At 39.0% G+C, this 21,273-nt stretch overlaps 1 protein-coding gene across 1 annotated transcript in view; it reads right to left on the bottom strand.

The window, feature by feature from the left end:
- The window catches only part of septin12 (septin 12), a 64,056-nt gene extending 49,559 nt beyond the window's left edge, over positions 1–14,497 (bottom strand). Inside the window, exons 1-2 of the mRNA XM_079847298.1 lie at positions 14,003–14,497; positions 3,625–4,935 (exon numbers count right to left, since the gene is read on the bottom strand). Coding sequence (XP_079703424.1) covers positions 3,625–4,935; positions 14,003–14,060 — 1,369 coding nt within the window. The 5' untranslated portion in view covers positions 14,061–14,497. The remainder of the gene's footprint in view (positions 1–3,624; positions 4,936–14,002) is intronic.
- Positions 14,498–21,273: the final 6,776 nt, after the last annotated feature.

Genomic DNA, 21,273 nt, shown 5'->3' on the forward strand with positions numbered 1-21,273 from the left:
GCAGAAAGCATCCGACTCCTCGCCAGCACGCGGCAACTCTCACCGATCGGTTACATCCAGCCGCTGCCGATGTTGAACACATGTGTATTTAAGCCCTCGAGTTTGCCATGTGTCTTTGTCAAGTATTGTTCGTGTAACCACTGTGTGGTGAATGTTTGTTTATGTCAAGTCAAGTCAAGTTGTGTCATGTCAAGTTATGCTTAGTCAAGTCTTTGTTTTGTATTTTGATCAAGTTTGGATGTAAATAAACTGCACTTGGGTTCTGCAACTAGCCTCCAGTGGATTCGTTACAAGAATTAGTAAAAAAAAATTAAGAAATAAAAATCCAAGTCATCATGATAACCCCATATGATATCTTATTGATATTAGCATCTTTGCTGACAGCATAAATTAACTGACAAATCCTGTTGTCACAGGAGAAAAGCTATAAACGCAGTTGGGAGCATGTCATGTGTTTGGCCTCAACAGTGAATGATCTCTTTCCTTGTTATCACAGGAAACAGTGCAAAGGGCCTACATATAGCTCAATGATGGGTGGATGACGTGAAGCCTAAATATACCTTCATTTCAAAAAGTAAAACAAGTCATAATGCACATGGAACATGATGAAAACACGGGCGGGTATTTCCCATTGGCTTTGTGAAAGGGCTACATCCGTACGCACTGCGCCCAGATATTTTGAGGGAAAAAAAAGAAAGAAAAGAAAACAAGACACCACAGAACGGCTGAAAAACACTGCCTGAAGCAGATAGCATGACATAAACAGCACCCACATCCCAGACTTCCACTGTTGCAACCATTGGGAAGCCGGTTTCATCCGAACCTATCAGCGCAGCCTTTACAGCTCAACCATCTGACAAACAGCAAACAACACATTTCAGCCTGAGGTACAAGCCTGGGGCAGCACTCATTTTGCCACACTTACTGACACTGGAAATTATAAATCACTTGGTAAATGAAGTCATGTTTATGTTTCAGAGATGTTTCAGCGTGGGGGCTGGCTGCCTGAGATCTGTGCAGATGTTAAGACGCCCACCCTGATGTTAGCTTACTCGTGAGATGCACAACTAGCGCTGCTAAATAAGCTATACAAGTAGGATCTTTGTCTAAACACAGTTGTAGGCGCCCACCGATTTCCTCCAGTTCAATGCTCTCTGTTTTCTCGGGTCAGGAAATGCACCCCTCTCCTCTCTGCAACATGACCCCAGGAAATGAAGACGAAGGGAAAAACAACAGAAGGAGGCAAATATACAACATGTGGAGATGAAAAATCCTCAACTCATTTCTGGTCAGACTAAATCAAAACCACAGGTTTCCCAACATGTATTTTTGTCCGAAATATGTCAAAATTCATTACAGTTTGTGGTACACCACAGTTATATGAAACATATTGCCATTTATGTGAATCCAACATGAACACGTCACCATTTTATTATATATGTATACATATACATAAAAGTGGTAATATATAAAAGTGTAATATACATATACATTTAGTGGAAGCAATCTTCCACTAAACTATGGCACGTTTCATGTTTTCACCATGAATGAAACTGAGAAATGTAGATCTTCTATAATGTGAATTTTACATACAATGTTGCTATTTTAAATAAACCCATATATAAATATCATTACTAATTTTGGCAAATCAATTTTAGAAATGGCATATATCCCCCCAAAACTGCACAACTGTAGAGTAAAAACATTAATAAAAAAAGTGATAGTACATGCTTCTAAAAAACATGATTGTTACAAAATCACACTGTCTGGGGCCTCTGGAGTACCCAGAACAGCTGTTTGCATAAAGTAAAAATGTAAAATAAAGTAAAAATAAAGGTAAAAATAACTGCCATTAATTAGCGAACATTATAGTATTTAACAACTATGTAATTAGATAAACTGTTCATTAATTACATCACTTTACCTCTGTCTTTATCCCCGTTTTCCTCTTCTCTTCTTCTTTTTGACACTGGCAGACTATAATGCTAATTTATAATGTCATGTAAATTCGGCCATCTGTCATAATCAGGTAACTTTCACCGTGTCTACACCTGGTGCGAGCGGCCAGGCCTACAGTACTTCTACAGGGGTGCTTGAGTGTGTTGAGCACCCTCAAAGGAAAGCAATGCTGTCTACACTGAATGCGGCAAGAGGCGACAACAAATTCCCAACAGTAAACTGATAGCGCGCTCTATTTCTGATGCACTTCAAGCACTCGCTGGGCGGGGGAAGATTGATGCGACAGACCGGGATGAGTCGTGGGACATAGTTAAGTTTTGTGGAGGTTTTTGCTTTATTTGGAAATATTTCAAATAAGTAGTATTAGTAGAAAAAAAAAAAAATATTTATCACTCATTCATTTACTTTGGCGCCCAATGGATAAATGGCGCCCATAGCGCTTGCCTACTCCGCCTATTCTGCGGGCCGGCCCTGTATCAACTACATTTCTGTACAAGCTTTTTCTTTATTGGCATCTTTGTGGCAACTGATCTTTCAGTAAGCCCCCCTTACCAATCCTGCCGTAGCAACTCTTGTCATCTGGCTTTTTTTTTTTTTTTTTAAGATGAGGGCTGAATTTGGATTAACATACAGCACCACTATGATGATTTGATTTTTTAAGTCACTTTGCATCTGCAAAATCAATAATTGTTTAGTGTTTAGCGAAGTGAGCAGCACATCAAAACAGCGGTGTGGATCACACCACAAGCACTGAAGATAGTTTGTGGCAATGATATTTCAGTGCTATATCCTCTATAGTTTTACCTAAAGCCAAATGCGCTTCATTCAAGCCCTTTCAGCTTTGTGTGCATTCTCTCGTTCTCCAGACGCATGCCATATTAACGGAGCTTAATGCTCAAAAGCAACCCCCCGATGTCATCGTCCATTGCAATGTTTTACTGTAGACATCGTCTGATGCCAATTTGGTAGACATCGCCCAACCCTACTATGAACTATATGCTTTCCAACCTGATCCCTTTGATATCACTAAGCCTCAGTTCTGAATTCATTATTGTCAAATGTCAATTGCTATGTAAAGCCATACATAAGAACATAATACTAGTGCCAAGACTCCAAGCCCTGTCTGGATTGCTCTAATCCCAATGGTAAGTAATGTAGGCGTCTCTGGATTGGGTTGAGATCATTGTAGCAGAGATTGACACACCTGAGAAATTTAACTGTATAAGGGTATGATTCTGTAGCCTCTGGCACCGTTCGACTTAGCTATGTCTGCCAGGGATCACTTTACTGGGTAGGCAGTGATGACAGACTCCACTGAACTGTTATCACCGTTTGTTGATATGCCAGGAATTCTTATTTTTTGTGTCTTTTTTCTTCTCTCCCATCACCCTTTTCTCTACAGTATGTCAGTAAGGTGCGGAAAGACAGCTGTGATGACAGCAGCACTTCAAATAAAGTGCTGCCTTTAGACCCACATCGTTCTGTTTACTTAACTAATAAAATTCTTTATAAAGGGCATACCTCCCATTTTAAGTGCACAACCAATAGAAAATCTTTTTCTGACATCTAGCATAACCACCAGGGGCACTGACCCAGTTCTTCCAGTCAACTTTAATAATTAGCTATTAAGACCTGAACTGAAATATTAAGGACACTGTATCTCACCTTCAGATCTCTTGAGCTCCTTGCGTTGTATTGTTGGTGAGTCTTTCTTGATGCCATTACTTGGGGGGATGACCAGACTTGGATCAAACACTGGCAACTTAGTCTCCACTCTGGAGAAAGAGGCAATCCGCTGTAATATGGAACCCACGCTTTCTTTGGCATGGATATCGTCCTGATCAATATCATTGCTGATCTCCATCTCTCCTGATTGGGAAGGAGAGGCAGGGGCCACCTGGACCACTTGGGGCTTAGAGACTACATTGAACTGAAGAGTCTGGGCTGGAGACAGCAGCACAGGAGATTCGCTGATATTGGGTACTGGGATAGCTCCAGAAGGAGTGATGGGCTCTCTCTTTTCGATGATGTTGTTATTGTTGTTGTGGGCCAGGGGTAGGTCGGTGCTGTCCAAGCTGCTGATGGATGCAGAGGGACTTGCAGAGACAATAGGACTGTTGGATAATGTGTGGAATCTTGGAGGTGGTTTAGGTGCTCCCGGAGATTCCATCTGAGACTTGAAGACTAGGTTGTCAAGGTCAAGAGGGAACTTGTTGAGGCGCACTGGATCTTTAGGTCTAGGAGACTGGTTGTTGAGAGAGGAGTCCCTTGCAAAGGTACTGCTGTTCTGGATATTATGGGGACTTGTGCTCCACTGTGGACCTGTATTGGTGAATCGTGATCCAGGAGAAATCACTCGTCTCATTCCTGAAGTCTCCATCTGGAGGTCCAGAGAAGGCATGGAGCCATGGCTAATACCCATTGGTTCAGTTGGGATGACCAGAGGACCCTCCAGCTCTGAATGGAACATATTCCCATGGGAGGAGAACTTCTTCAGTGCTGGGCTGCCTAAACGTTGGGCCTTGAATTCCCCAACACCAAGAGGACTCTGGGGAGGGCTTGTGTAGGAGTAGAGTTTAGAAGAGGCCTGATACTCCAGACTGGAAGAGGAGCTATGGAGACTGTCGTTGTCACTTCCTGGACCTGAAGATGAAATGAAGCCATTGGGGTTAAATTTGTTTTGAAAAGAGGCAGCTCGGTTGATCCCAGAGTTGGCATTGATAGTGGGCTTTTCCAATATCCCTCGGTTGAAGGAGAGACTGGACACCATCCTATTTCTCATAACAGGGCTCTGGGCAGGACTGCAGCTGATACTAATCCTGGAGCGGTAGGGAGGAGACACCTGGTTCCCTGGACTCCTCACATCATTTGACTTGTTGAGGATTGCACTCGGGCTGATTGGCGATGTGACAGAAGATGTGGGGGAGAATGTGGGGATCTCATTCACGTCATCGATATCAAAGGACCTCTTCAAAGCTGTATAAGGAAAGTGGACACAAATTTGATTAATTTTCAGTGTTAAAAGACACTCTTGAAGGCTCAATAAATAACTGACATAGCATAAAATGAGGTAAGTTAAATTATACCTAATAACCAAATGCTATAAGGCTATAATCCAAAAACACTACCCTATAATTTTCCAGGTAATATTTCTAAATTTGTGATATTACTGATAATACATCAAAGTTTTGGATTTCTTTTGTGCTAGAAATTATAAATCAGCTAGGACAGTCATTTCCTGTATTTGATTGAAAGAGGCACAAAACTTGAAAAAACTTGACGGTAGGGTTGGGAACCGAGAATCGGTTCTTATCCAGAACCGTTAGTGTTTTTGAAAAAAAAAACGACATAAGTTTCAGTTCCGAAGACAGTTCTGGTGCGATGTGTGGGCGAAGTGCTGGAAGCTTATCCTTTAATAGAATTCTCATGAATATTAAAATAGTAATGAATGCACTGAAAAGCCCTTGTGCTACTCATATATGTTTTGCCTCAGATATCAACGCAGAGAGAGAGTATAAAGACAGAAGAGCTGCACGATTAATCTTTAAAAGATCTCGATTCAAACACCCACGCAATCTTCAAAAAACTTGACACCGGAACATTCAAATCTGTTTGCGCTGTCGCTGGCCCAGAAAGAGCAGTTGTCAATATATATGAAACAGTTTTACTTTCAGTCTTTGCAACCACACAGTATCGATATTTCTGTGTTACAAATATTCAAATGATCACAGAAGTACTAAGATAAAAGTTTATAGTTCAAATATAAACACTGATGTCTACGGTAGAAACCAAAATAGAGTAAATCACCTTTTGAAAGTCACTTCAAATAACGAGTGTATCGATTACATCTGATGCTTCAAAACATTCATAAAGATGACTGTTAAAGCTGCAGTCCGTAACTTTTTTGTGTTCAGAATTTACAAAATTTATATAATGAGCGAGTACATCATGAATGCCTTTTTTCAAATCGTGTTTTTGTCTTATCCTGAATCACTACGGTAAGCCTGTAATAAGCATTTATACTCTGACTACTTTACACCGGTCAGGTCGGCACCGCTGCGTGGTATCCCAGTACCTGCGTGACTCGTCATAGACATATACAGAGAGAAGTAGCTCCGGCTACAATGTTCTTCTGCAAGAGGCATACAGTTCTGTTTATTAACCGATAGAGTGCCGATTCATCCAGTAATGAAATAAGTGAAGTCTTTATGAATCAATCATTCAAACCGATTTTAAAAATATTCTGTTTCACCTGTCTGTTTCTTACATGTGTGTTCAAGCATATTCTACCCTTTCTGAGATGGTATTCTCCACTGCAGGAGATACAATAAGCTAGGAGAGGTCCCAAATTCTCCAAGAAAATGCAGAAATGTTTCTTTTCCATTGTTTTTTGCATAAATTGCTAAATAATATGTTGAATTTGTTGACATTACCAGTCTGTTAAACTCATTTGACAAGTATAAGAAATAAACACAAAAAGGACTGGGCATTTTTCCCTTACTACTAGTTTTTATTAATTGTTTTAAATAATTTTTATTGAATGGGAACCAGAACCAAATCCAAAATCGTTTGGTGGAACCGGAATCGGAACCGGAAGATTTCTTACGATTCCCAACCCTACTTGACGGTGAGGGCAGCCAGGAGCCCTCACTGAATAGATGCCAGTCAGACAGTTTTTGATGGGCCAAGCCATAATTACACTGGTGTCTGTGCAATCTTGCTTTGAGGGTGACATAACAACTGTGAACAAATATGCTTTATTCTAGCATCAAGGTTATGTTTTGTAAGTCTTCTGGACAAGTAGGATAGGTAGACAGAAATATTTGTACTCAGCACAAACATCACTGACGATCTGAAAGAAGACAATAATTCAGATAATATATTATACTGTAATTATAAATATACTTAAGACTAGATACATCACAGTAGTATTTTTTCTCCTCAAGTAAATGTTATTCTTTTAAATTAAATTTTTATTCATTTTTTTTACTAGAAAAAAACATACTGATTAGGTATGATTTTTGCAAATATTAATTAAAAATACAATTTAAAATACCAGCTGCATCAAAATCCACATGACATAGATTGCGAAGTAAAAATTGTGAAGATCTTCATGTCACCCCTACATCAACTTTTAAAGCATCATTACATTTTTTCTAAATTGAAAACATGTGCTGAGGAAATGTTAGATACAAGAAGACAGTGGAAACAGTCTCTTGTGGGGCTGAATGGTAAGTCTACACCTGGAGCATGTAAATTGTAGTGACACTGTATAATCCCCTCATTCTCAGAAGCTGCAACACAAAGCCGACAGCAAACAGTGCTTTCCGACCTTTTCCCTTTGTGAAAGGCAGTGGCTTTTTCTCCAGCACAAAGGGCCAATTCAAAGACACAGTGTCAGGGGATGAAGGCTTGGATTACAACAGCCCTTCACCATGACTGAGAATTCCAGTGGCGAACAGTACAACTGTCCTAACGGCTCTGTGGCAGACCCAATTAGAAGTGGCAACTTGAGTATTTCATGTAGACACCATTGTGCCATGTGATGACAATTGGATCTGCCTAGGGTGTGATGTCATGAGGTGATTGTAATTGCAGACTATCACAGCTTACATGCCATCTTTGGCATCTCAAAAACCCTGGTACCCTGACAGGATGTCAGAGGCAAAGCTACGATTTTCAATCCTCTTCAGGTGCTGGCTTGTATAAACAAGCAGATATCAGTGTGAAGCTATCATAGCATCTCGCCCAGCAGCTCTGATTTTATCTTCGCCCGGCAGGGGGCAGGGCTGAAGCCGAGGCTGCCTGTCTTCCTGTATGGTATGCTACCAATTAGTCAAGAAGACTACAGGCACTAAATGAAATCAGATTTTTACGCAGGAACAGCCACCTCTTTTACAGTGAGGAGACCACAGACCCTTTGTTTCAGCTCGCCCATCATCATGCGCACAGCTGTGAAAGTTTAGACCTAATCGAATTTCAGCAGCAAGTACCTTGGTAAGGCCGCCTGTGCATCGCTGCTACACACAATGTGTTTGTCTGCAGCACCCCAGAAGTCATTTCATATGAGAACACCATAGTGTATACTCTCACAATGGCAATCAAGTGATGGAGAAGTGCACTTTAGCAAAGAACTTTGCACTACTTTAACTGACTACAGTTTTGGGAACCGAAAGAAAAGAAACAAATTGAGGGAGGGACAGCAAACCAAGTGGCACAGTCAAACAGCTTCTTTTTTTCTTTTTTTTTTACGGTGCAGCACATGCAAGTGTAAACTTGTACTACCCTTTGACAGAGATAAAAAGGGGCTGGTATCAGGTAATTACTGGCACCCTGTCAAACGCTCAGGAAATAATTACACTGGCAGCAGAGCGCACCATCTCTGCGCTGTTCAATATTCTTTCTCTCAGCTTTGCTGCAGTTTAATCCTCTCTGTTAACACATGGAGCAGCACAATGCCGGAACAATCTGATAAAAGAGAGGAACCTGAGAAGCTCCTCTCTGCTCCCTTTTTCCTCACTAAACCTTGTCTCTCCTCTGGATCTAGACTGTTTGCTGCATGTTATGGCTCTTTGGGAAACGGGATGGATGTCAATTCCTCCTGTGATGATTATATGCTTCCTGTGGAAGAATTTGTTGAAATTCCTTCATTAAGGACATTTTGGGCCCTTTTGTAATTTCCTGTTAACCATGTTCAATACAGCTTGGGAATGTTTGGCCCCTGGGTAAACATTTGATGGACTCATGGGCTAAATAAACCCATTGGTTTCTGAAATATGATCAAAAGGGATAGTTCAACCAAAATTAAAATTCTGTCAAAACTCCAAACCTCTATGCATTTCTTTCTTTTGTGAAACACAAAAGAACATTTCAATTTTCAACTGTTCTTGTCCATACAATGAAAGTCAATTTGATCCAAAACAACATTGCGCTTCATTGTCTTTCATAGTATGGACAAGAAAGAAAAAAACAGACTGAGAGAACGGTGCGAGGCCGGTGGCGTGATTGATGATGAGCGACACCTGCATGACGCACCGGTCTCGTATAGAGGCCAGGCCTGGATTTTATGTTGTGTTTTGTTATATGTGACAGCAGTCGTCCGTGAGGGGCTGCTGTCTTTACTTTAATTTTGTATTGGAAAATTGTATTTTATTATTAAAGTTGTTGAATGTTCGCCGGTTCCCGCCTCCTTCTTCCCACAACATCTAACCTCGTTACATAGACAAAATATCTTTGCTCATTTTCCACAAAAGAAAGACAGTCATAGAGGTGTGCATTGAAATGCACATGCCTATAGACTAAACACGTAATGTGTATGTGCATGCCAAGTTTACACAGAGATTATAACGGTATCGTTTTCAAAAACGTGCACTTTGAAACCTATTTCAATTCAAAGTTTGCATTCTCAGGCCACAAAAACACTTGTCATGTAAATGATTGGCCAGAATGCTTTAAAAGTTCTGTTTTCAGTTGAAAACGGTGTTGTGTAAGTGGCCCCAAGTTAATAACCAATGATTTTTGGTTACGAAAAATTAATTAATCAAAAACTTACTTAAGCTGGACAATTAATTTCTTCTAGAGCTGCTGTACAGCCAAAAAATCTCTGTTACATTAATTTCCTATTATCACTGTAAAGCTGCTTTGAAACAATCTTTTTCGTAAAAAGCGCTGTATAAATGAAGGTGACTTGACTTGAATTGTGGTTTGTCAATATATCTCTGACCCCTTATAAAAGAAGCAGCATGTGGAAGAATAAAAGAGATGTTTCCTTATGTGTGCTGTGCATTCACATACAGGTAAATACAGGTGTAAAGGGGGGTCAAAAACTTTTTCCGAGCTTGTACACTTTTGACCATTTCCAGAGTCATAAACACAATCGACCAGATTGCTTTCGTAGTGTAGATGCTCATGTGGTCAAATGAATTTGAACAGCCAAAAAAGACCGCCTGCTCTCCACCTACTGACTTAATGCATAAACATTATGAGAAGCGCGCTAGCCAGACGGGATTTAAACTTTGTTGGCTGGAGACCCAAGTTTGGTTTGAAGACGAAAAACATACTAAGCACAATGTTCTCTCACCATTCCTGATTTCTAGAAGCAGAAACGAAAGCAGATGCTCTCTGTATGTTTTTACGTTGTCTCCGGTCGAGTTCATATGTAAATTGTGCAGAGCTTATTTTGTCCATTAGATCAAAATATCTGAAAAAACCTACATTTAACCACCCATAGACCCTCCCCTCGAAGAAATCAGTACAGAAGTGGTTGAAAGCCAGGTGTAAACGGGTGTGTCTACCTAGTCTACTTTTGATCCGATCAGGCAAAACGCATCTTAATACCAGGTGTAAACAGGGCCATACATTCAGGATCATGCAGTTCATGATTTTATGACACTAGCTGCCATGCTACTTTGGACCTAATGTTTATGGTGTGGGGCTGCAAGGCAAACAGAGAAAGACCTGGGGATGTTTGAGAAGTAAACAAGAAAGGTGGGGGAGGTAAAGGGGACACCACACAGTCTCTGATGTATATACCCATGGCATTTCTGTTAATCACATGAAGATAATCAGCAACAGACAATATTTCCAGAGTAATAAATGTGGGTTCTTTCCTAATCAGATAGCCCTTTGAGGGAAAGTTTTAGGGAGGGAGAGTATACTGTGATTGGGGGGTGTGGTGTGTGTGTGTGGGGGGGGGGGGGGGGGGGGGGGGCAAGCCTGGGCCTGTTGTGGTTTTCCATCCCCCACCATCACATTCCTCACAGGTATTCTCAGACGACCCCTTGAAACACCACCCTAAGCACATAGCTCAGACGTTGTTCCGACCACCTCTGCTAAGGCACATCTGGAAGCTGAATTCCGAGCCGCCATTTTCAGCACTGCAGCGATGCGAATAAGGCGCTGCATTTACACCACCCGGGGGCCATGAAAAACTTTCATACAGCCACAGATACTCTCTAATACACCTTTTTAGCCTGAGTTGAATTTAGTTCCTCCATCATAATGATCCAGTATAACCACATGTGCCATTCAACACCAGTGTGTTTTCATTACCATTTCAGATTTGGTATTTAATGTTCCAAATTGTAATAAATAGATAAAAAAAGGAATGCATGGCTGATAATGGTATTTGATTTGCTTCAGTCCACATATACTCAATGTGTGGTATCAGCTGTCAGGCAATTACATAGAAACATGCCTGAGCCACTTTGTGTTCTCCCAGATTCCTGTGTCTTTCTAATTTTAACTTGGCAGCTTTTTGTAGAATCTGATCTAAGGGAAATATCTCAAAAACAGTAAGTACCTTTTTATAAATAATGATCAAAGGGTAAACAAAGGTCAATTAATGCAACACCCTCTGGTACATATGCTTAGTTCCGAGAAAACCTGTTCCTAGGAATAACAAACCATGGCTGACCTGAGATAGAAAGAGACAGCCAAATGGCGGATTTAGAAGGTATGTGCACATAGTCTTTGAGATGCAGCCAAGATAAAAAGAGGCATGTTACTGTAATTGCCCCCAATCTAGCGCAATCATACATTAAATATCTATGACTGACATAACAAAATGCAACATCAAAAAGCTTGGTGCCACTGTTTACATGCTCTTCGTTAAAAAAAAAAAAGAGGAAAATTATTAAAAGATAATATATATATATATATATATATAAACACACACATATATATATATAGGGGTGGTGTGTCGCAATGGATAAGACACATGCCTTTGGTGTGAGAGACCCGGGTTCGAATCCACTGTGAGACACCAATGTGTCCTTGAGCAAGACACTTAACCCCTAGTTGCTCCAGAGGCGTGCGACCTCTGACATATATAGCAATTGTAAGTCGCTTTGGATAAAAGCGTCAGCTAAATGAATAAATGTAAATGTAATTGTAAATATATATATATATATCCATACTATGAATTCTGTGTATGAATAATACTGGGGCTAGCTGTGGTTAGATTCCACATATATTGTCCAGTAAACGGGTAACATATGGTATGGCATGACTGACATTACATAGTGTAAGCTTGAACAGCCACTATTTGGACAACTATTTTGTGAAGTGGTATTTTCTATAGCAGAAAGAACAGATAACATCTCAAAATGACATCAGAAGGTCAAGTAAGTCTTTCCTTAAATTGCACATTTCTAGAGTTGAAGTTCAAGGTCAGTTTGTGCGTCATGTTGAGCAATATTATATACTCCAAAATTCAAAACTTAACTTGGCACGGTCCAATTGTTTTCCTCCCCAGTAGTGTTCATACACACATACATAGACACAGTACATAGATATTTCACACAATCCTTAAAGCTTAGCCTTCCTTAAACCATAAGGCTTTACCAGGGCCCCGATTTCTCCTCAATCTTTATTCTATGACTCCCATAATGCTACAAGGAATGTACAGGATGAAAAAGCAATGAACACCAACGTCTTTTGTTTTAATTTAAACTTTAGTGAATCAGTACCATTATTCAAGAGCATATGACCCTGGCTCTGCTTGATCAAAAATGTAGCCTCAAGATACAGGATATGCCATTTCTAATGGGTCAGTCTCAAATGACACAACAGAAAGTTGTTGTTTTTTTTGGGGAGGGGGGATTTTGCCTTTCCCTCATTTCCACACATTCACATTTACAGGAAATGCATCCGTCGTCACCCGCTGAACAGACTGAATCTCTATGGATCACGAAAGTTCATGCCTACAATTAAACTTCTACTGATAAGAAATGGATGACTACGTTTCACAGTCACTCGGCCACAAATGGCCATATGAAAGAACCAAGGATCTCCCTATACGTCCCACAACATTCCAAGAGGCGAGATTTTCTCAACATGAACAGCGGTTCTGTCTATCTTCACTCAAGCACATGGCGGCACACTGGTCTCTTGTTCGGAAATGACCCTATTTGCTGGTTTGAGGTGAAGCTGAAAGAATGTAATATCTCTCTTGTGGCATCTGCTACTAGGAATCACATGGCCTGTATGAATTTGAGAAAACTGTAACGGCCAAAGCTTAGAACACTATGCCTTCACATCTATACTTAAAGGGACATGGATGGCGATGATCCAATCTTCTAATTAAATCCAATGTTGCCTTGTCTCAAGTCATAGTACTTTTTAAAAGATTAATAAAAGTTGGGTGGAACTGACAGAAATCAAGGCATGTCAAGTGATTTTGTTTAACGCATTGGTAAAACATTGAGAACTGTCGTTCTATTTCAGTTCTGGAAGGAACACACCCAGTGAACATATTTGTTTACTGCTTAGCAAAAGACACCTCAATTTTCCCTGTCATCACGTGTAATTGCCACAGTCTTCTCAAGAATGATTTTCTGCTGAAGCATCTACCAGACAAACCACTCCACAACTTTACCAAGGCAGCTAAAGCTCTTCCTCAGACAGTATTTAGCCCACAACTGTCTCCACGTAGCACATACATATAATAATAGATGGTGCTTTATTCTGAGTGCTTGAACTAATTTGTTTTTCCTCTTCACATCAGCACCTGTCTAAACACTGAGAGAAACTATTGTTCTCCATTTCCCGCTGTGTCCGTCCATGACACAGCGGTGTCCGTCCATGACGGATCTATTGGAAAGGGTGCCTCTCTTCCTGAGAAATGTGTCAGATTCAATAGTGGACACGGCTGTGGTGGGGGTTGTGGAGATGCTTCTTGACACTCTGTAGTGTAAAAAGATGAGATTTGGATGCTAAGATGCAGCAGAACAACAGTGGAATGGTGTCAGGCTCTTTACAAAGTACTGCCTTTCTAATAACTTTATAATAAGACATCAAATACACTTTCATACTCATCCCATAATCAGCAGTAAATGTGCAAAATAGACTAAAATATATATTTTTTAAAAGTTCTACTTCGTATTAATGTATCCATTTACATATGTATTATTCTACCTACATACACGTGGTGAAAAAAAGTTTTTTATAAAAAAGTTTTTATAGACTTTATTTATTTTAAATAATCTGCACTTGCAAAAGTTTCTCACAGCCCCATAAATCACTATAAAATGAATGCACTTACCCTCGAAATCAGACAGTATCCCCTCCAGATGATCATTAACAGAGATATCTGACATCATGACTTCAGTCCAAGGAAAACTTCCAGATTCAGTTGCACGCAATCACAAGAAATAAACAATGCAAAACCAGCACAAAACCTCTTTAAAAAATGTCAAGCCGACCAAAGTTTATCCGACGATTTTTGGGCTTGTGATGCAACAAAAAAAGTTGCGATTTTGGTGGGAGTCGTTTCTCATTTGAGAGCGCAGAGCTGAACGTCAGATTCAATAGAGACTCAAAAGCAGACAAACCATCTGATAAACCTTCTCCTCCTCCTCGTAAGTCCTGCCCCCCTCCCGAAAAGAGTGGTGGGTAAAGTACCTCCCCACCTTTCACCCCACCCTGCGGCTACACCTGGAAAAGGCAAGTATATAAAGTCCCCCTTCGTTTGCTTCTTCTGTTTGTTTTGTGTGTGGGGAACATGCGTGCCCCCAAAAGTAGACGACTCTTTGTCCTTATCTCATGAGAGATGAGGGAGGGATTCAGTCTAAGTGGATTTCTTGAGAAGCCGATTATTATCAATGAAACACTTTGAATGTGGAGCAGCAAGGACTTTAGATTTGTAATCGATTCATCCAGAACGTACGCCATCAGCCCAGACCAGCGCTTGTTGACGGGTTTGCTCAAGTAAATTGAGAAAAATGTTTAGGTTAGGTTGGCGTTTGCCTGCAGGTTGTTACAATGGCGCCTGCCATTAGAAGTTCTGTACTCAAAATTAAACAGTAAAACAATTAATGAAACGGCAAATATAACACTGAAATATAATTTCTTTGGCCAACCAATATTGTAATGAATTTTAGATGTATAATATTGAATAAAACACGTTTTGACCCCAAAACACTCCTGTCTTGACAACATAGTTAAACTTTTTAGGTCACATCTATTGTTGTTTTTTACGTGAATTTGTGCTGCCGGAGAAAACACACTTGTGTAATTGGACTTTTTTTTGCGTGTGTGAAAGCCTTGTAGTTGCTGAGATATAACCCTTTGTGAAAACTATATCATATATAATTTATTTGAAAATAACAATATCAAATAAATGTTTTCTATTTTAATATATTTTCAAATGTAATTTCCTGTGTTGGCAAAGCTGAATTTTCAGCAGCCATTACAATTACATCAGTCTTCAGTGTCTCATGATCCTTCAGAAATCATTCTGATGTGCTGTTTTGATGCTAAAGTATTATTATAGTTGAAACAGTTCATATTTTTATGGAAATCATGCCATGGTACTTTTTTTTAATTATTATTATTTTTTTATTCCTTGATGAATAGAATGATTAAAAAATATATTTATTTGAAAATTTTGTCACTTTTGATCAATTTAATTTATCCTTTCTGAATAAAAGTATTAATTTCTTACTGACCCCAATTTTTTTATATAGTAATAATGTATTTTCGTTTTTATTTAATGTGTGTGTGTGTGTGTGTGTGTGTCTGTGCACTATCTCTCTGTTTGCTTTTATGAATGTAAGATGTGACTGGTCTAGGTATAATTTGCTTTGAGAGGGTGATTTAGGGACTTCCCTGTCCTGGATTAACACTTGTATTGACCCCTCATCGTTCTGTGGGTAATTGTTAAGTCCAGAGGGCCATGTTCACTTCAGTGTAATGAAGAACAAGTGAAATGTATATTTTTGTCTTGTGTTTGTAGTAACACTGACTTGTTTTATAATCCCCCTATTTTAAAACTGAATTCTAGCAATGCAATTATACTCAGCTGTAACAGTATAACAATAAGTCTTAGATCAGGAAACGGCTTCAGAAGGTTTAATCCATTGTGGAGAGCCCCTCATCTGAAGGATAACTGAGAATTCCTTTCATCTTCCACGACCTACTTTGATTTTGCTGCTTATTTTCAAGAGATAGGAGGATTTATTTATATCAGAAACAGGAAATGTGGCAATTAAAAGTGGAAGGAGACTGAGAGTGACCATGTGACTGGGTTCCCAGACTCACATTTGAGCGTCCATGCGGAGGAGCCAGACAGTGATCCTCAGTGGCCCTCATTAGCCATTTGAGAGTTGTGTGCTAGGGATTAATGTCATGTAGTCTTTAATATTCAGACAGACAGGTCCTGGCTAGGCGAAGAGTTTCTGGGCTTTGGTAGAAGATTGAGACCTTGACCGCGCCACTAACCACCTCTGGAAGTTGAAAAGTGCAGTATGTATTCGTGAGCTGAGAAGAAATGAAAGGGAAGGATTAGACTCTGTGATGTTTGGTATTGCCAGCTATTCTCCAACATGTCTAAGAGCACTGAAGTGGTAATGGGTTTGTTAGGGTAAAAATAGATAGTACAAACTTCAAGTGTGTTTAATTATTATGCCCTCTGAACTGCGGCCTGATGGCAAAGCACTTTTTTAACTTCTATGAATGTCTGCTTTTATGTTCAGTGTAACAACATTCCTAAAAGTTTCTTGAGGTTCCCAGAATTTAGACAAAAGATCTTTGCAACTTTTAAACAAATTATCATTAATCGGAAATGTGTTCATGCAGTATATAGTAGATCTTTTGAAACAGGGTTTTTTTTTTTTTTTTTTGTGCACACATCCGAGATAAACAGTAAATGTCAGGGAACTAGCAAACACAGCTGCTGCAGTAGTAAATTACTCATAAACTCGCTCAATTTCCTGCACGCCGCAATTGACTGAAATGCTTCTCAAAACATTTGGGGAGCATTTAATCCTACAGCTCAGAGTTACTTTCCCACACCAAACAAATAAGCTTCTCAAGCATTGTTTCAAAGGTCATGACCAAGGTTTTTAATATTATTTATGTCAATGTTAATCCACATGATTTATGTAGTTTAAAAAATCATTAAAGCTGATTTCGGTATGGATATGTGACCAATGCAGCCTGAATTGTTATGGAATGCAAGAAAACAAGCATAAATAATTATGAATTAGCTGGTCACCAATGCTGCTCTTATTAGATTTTATTGTGAATTTTTTTTCCAATTTAAAATAACTGTTTTCTATTTTAATACATTCATTTATTCCTGTCATGGCAAAGCTGAATTCACAGTATCATTACTCCAGTCTTAAGTGTCACATGATCCTTCAGAAATAAGTCTAATATGATAATTTGCTGCTCATGAAAAATTTCTTATTATTATCAATGGTAAAAGCTGTTGTGCTGCTTAATTTTTTTTTTTTTGTGGACAGTGGACACCATAATATTTTTTTTTATATTCTTCGATGAATAGAAATACAATTTGAAATAAATCTCTTTTAACATTATATATGTTTTATTATCACTTTTTTTGATTAGTTTAAAGCATCCTTGCTGTATAAAAATATTATTTAAAAACAGGACTGATTCCAAACTTTTGAACTATAGAGTATTTACTTCGGCGCCCATATTAGCATGTTTCACACTGTTCACACTGCCCACATAAGCAGTGTGTGATGATAAACCTATTTCTGGCATGCACAGCATTCTGAAATCATCAGAAAATACAGTGAAAATCCTTTGTAAAGCTATTTGTCAATATGATCTTTTGCAATACAGGCTTTTATGAAGTAGCATAGAATATTGAAATGATTTTATATGCAGGTTCCATGCAGTGACAGGCACACAACATTAATTCATTAAATCAGACTAAATGCTGGCTTCCACAGTTTAGCTCCAGTTTTGGTGTTTGTGATCTTTTCAAATTCATTTTAAATTCTGTATAAAGCCACAGCAACAAGCACGCTCTCAGTTTGAAAACTCAACACGATTGAATTCACATTTATTTGCATAACGCTATTCACAATACATTTAGTTTCAAAGCAGCTTTACAGAAAATGCATGTGTCTACATTACAATTTAGAGTGATCTGTTATCAGAGGTGACTGTGTCAAGTTATGTATTTCAGAAATACAAATCACGCATTTAGCTAACAATATTAATTTAAGGCAGAAACAGTGAGCTTACTGAAGTAGTGAATACATGTTGTTACCATACATTGATCTGCCTGCAATTTGACACCATTATATGAGAACTGAACTGAGCTGGACGATGACATCACGGTTTTCTTCAGAGCGGCTAGATATGTAAATGAACTAAATTAATAACTTTTTACAACAAAAATGAACCATCACTGAACTTACTTAAGATGGACTATGACGCTTTTTTCTTCTAGAAACAAACTTTGTTGCATTATTTTCCTGTTATCACTGTGAAGCTGCTTTGAAACAATCTGTATTGTAAAAAGCGCTATAGAAATAAAGGTGACTTGACTTAAGTTATTAGGATATAATTGCAAATTTAGCATAGGTGCATGTTGATTCAGTGTTTGCATCATCTGAATTCCTCGCAGGAGTTGGAAATCTGTTGTTGCAATCTTTGTTGCATTTACGTTTTTGTAATTTTTTTTTTTTTTTGTATCATATTTGCAAGGCCGGTATACTCTGACAAACTCTTGGCAGTATCAAAACCCATAAGTTTCATGGTTTCATCTTCCAGCTACTTTGAGCACAGACTGAGATGAATGATTTCAGACTGGTGGACATGTGTGAGCAGATTATCTGCTGTAGCAGAAGCTCAAGTCTCTTGAACTGTTCTGATTTGCAGATTTCCACTGAAGCGAGCGTTTACGTCGAGGGCTGTGCAGGTTAAGTCAGGCTCGTTGGCTGGACAGTGGTTGACCTCTGACCTCACCTGCCTCAGGTCACAGATTAGGTGCTGTCACAAAGGTATGTACTCAGAAGCTGGTGATAACATTGTGTCCGTAATCTGCTTTTAAAGAGGTGAAAAGGAGACTTTTCAACCCAGCGAGCCAATGATCTTGAAATCAGCACTGGCACCTGTGGCTGCAGGGCATGCATACCTGTGAGCATGTTGTCACTACGGCTGACAGCGTTGCGCTGTGAAATATTTTTTTATAGATTTCCTTGCCGATCAACAACATCAACCCTCTCGCTCCCATTTTTCTGTTACCAACTTCGCACTGTCGCTGTTGAATTATTCAAGGGCACGATGGGAGCACAGCTCTGACAGGAACACGAGATTAATATTTGTCATGCTCTCTGATACGGTGCAACTGACTAGAACAGCAAATGGAATTTGATCAAGGAGCACAAAGCAGTGTATGAGAGCTTTCCCACTGTGGAAACGTGCCAGCCTGCACTCCCTATTCCCATCATACTCTTCCTCACAGCTGCCTCCAGCCAATACAGATAGAGGTGAGGTGCAGCATAAATCACTGGATCCCCCCCCCCCCCCAGTATCCAATTAGATCCTCTGCAGAGATAGAGTGCTTTCTCAAACCGAATGTGTTCAAATATTGCAGGAGTTTTTTTTTTTTGTTTTATCGGATGTGCCTGCTGCTTTCTTAGGACGTGAATCACCATCACATTGGCTAATATCTGTGTTGACACTGCTAATTGATTGATCCCTTTGGGAGCTGCACCTAAAGCAAGGGGGTGATGGGCCGGCTGTCATCTAACCCTATCCAGAAATCAACAGACTGACAGGCAGGAGAAAACTGCCCCCTGGCCTCGTAGCTCCCATCATTCCTTTGACCTCCTGATCATTATCACCATCTACCGCATTGCGCTGACACAGTCAAGCATGATAAAGCTGCTGGGGGTAGAGGATCGAGAGCTTTAGAGACATAAGAGCCATAAGTGGGTGATTTGTGTGACGTAAGGACATATTCAGAACTTCAGGTGAATTCAGGTGCGAAGTGCAAGTGAGCCAGTGACCTGCTTTCATTCGGCTTGAATAAATGTGTGATTTGTTTGGACGGATAGATTGCCACATAGTAGATAACTATTTGAAATAGGTCTGAATTTGAAATAATTATACATTTTACATTTAAACTAGGACTCATTTCTCAATACTTGCGTCACTTTTTAAAAACTCACAGTTTATGTTATTAAACTGTGAATAATTTTCCATTGCTTTGGTGGAAAAAGCATTCACTGACTACATCTTTCAAATGACATAATATCTTTTCTCACTCGGGCACAACCACCGGCAAAATTCGATGTACCTAAAGACCAATTTGCAATTTACATACTTTTTTCAAACTTAATTTCAAAACTGAATATGACATCAATTTGCTACATTTCTAAAGTAATACCACAATGAAATATATTCTGAGTCTAAAAAAATTAAATGCTATCAATACTACATAATTTCATTACCATCTGTAAAAAAAGGGGATAACTTAGGAATAATAATTTTATACTATGTAGCATATACTGCAGTGAATTCTAGAGTTGTGTCATTCTTGTTTTTAAAATAATATTTTACAAATGAAAACATTGTATAATGCTACCTCTTTTACAAAGTGTGTTTGTTGGGTGACAACTTTTGCTAGTGTTATGGAAGAATGAATTGATTTGAGACATGTATGAAATGTGTGGGTATAGTTTTAATTGCATTGTAGATGTGAAATCCACTGCTGTGCATAGCTGAATATATGATTGATTTCTGAAGTTGTATTGACTGCTTAAAATTCAGCTTTGCCATCACAGGAATAAATTACAATTCAAAATATATTAAAATAGAAAATGGTTATTTTATATTGTAACAATATTCCACAGTACTCTTTATACTGTATATTATCAACCCCAAACTTTTGAAGGGTAGTGTGTGCATATTGCTTTTTCAGAATGCATATTAGATAAACATCAGAAGAGTGTGTGTGTGTGTGTGTGTGTGTGTGTGTGTGTGTGTGTGTGTGTGTGTGTGTGTGTGTTCTTCCAATGCTATCTTTATATGCATTCAAAATGAGTACAAAACAAGGTTACATAAAATAAAAAAATGAATCTGAACAACCGCAGCTAAAACCAAATAAAATAATCAAATTAAATTTCAAAAGAGGATTATATTTTAACATGAGGATTATTTCTCCAAATCACTGGATCATGTGAAAAGATCTAATCACAGACTGTTTGTTGACCTTTTTAGTTCTTAACGTTTTTACTTGGTAAAAAGCTCCTTGCTGCCATCTGCTGGTGAAAGGCGTAGTGTATTGCATTGGATAGTACGTTTAAACCGTGACTGCCACTTGACTGGCCACTTGAATGATATTAATGAACAGGATTGAATATAACATTATTGATGAGTTGTTTGATGTTTGTTGCATGCACTTTCTATCACATTCTGTAATGTAGAGGGTAATCTGATAACGGTGTCACTCACTGATTTGTTGGTGCTGTATACGTCAATATCATGCTCATAATAAATGGAATTCGAATATCAAAGCCGCTTTTTGAAAAAAAATCTACAATTATGCAT

This window comes from Squalius cephalus (assembly GCF_949319135.1).
Source record: "Squalius cephalus genome assembly, chromosome: 1".
Taxonomy (NCBI): domain Eukaryota; kingdom Metazoa; phylum Chordata; class Actinopteri; order Cypriniformes; family Leuciscidae; genus Squalius; species Squalius cephalus.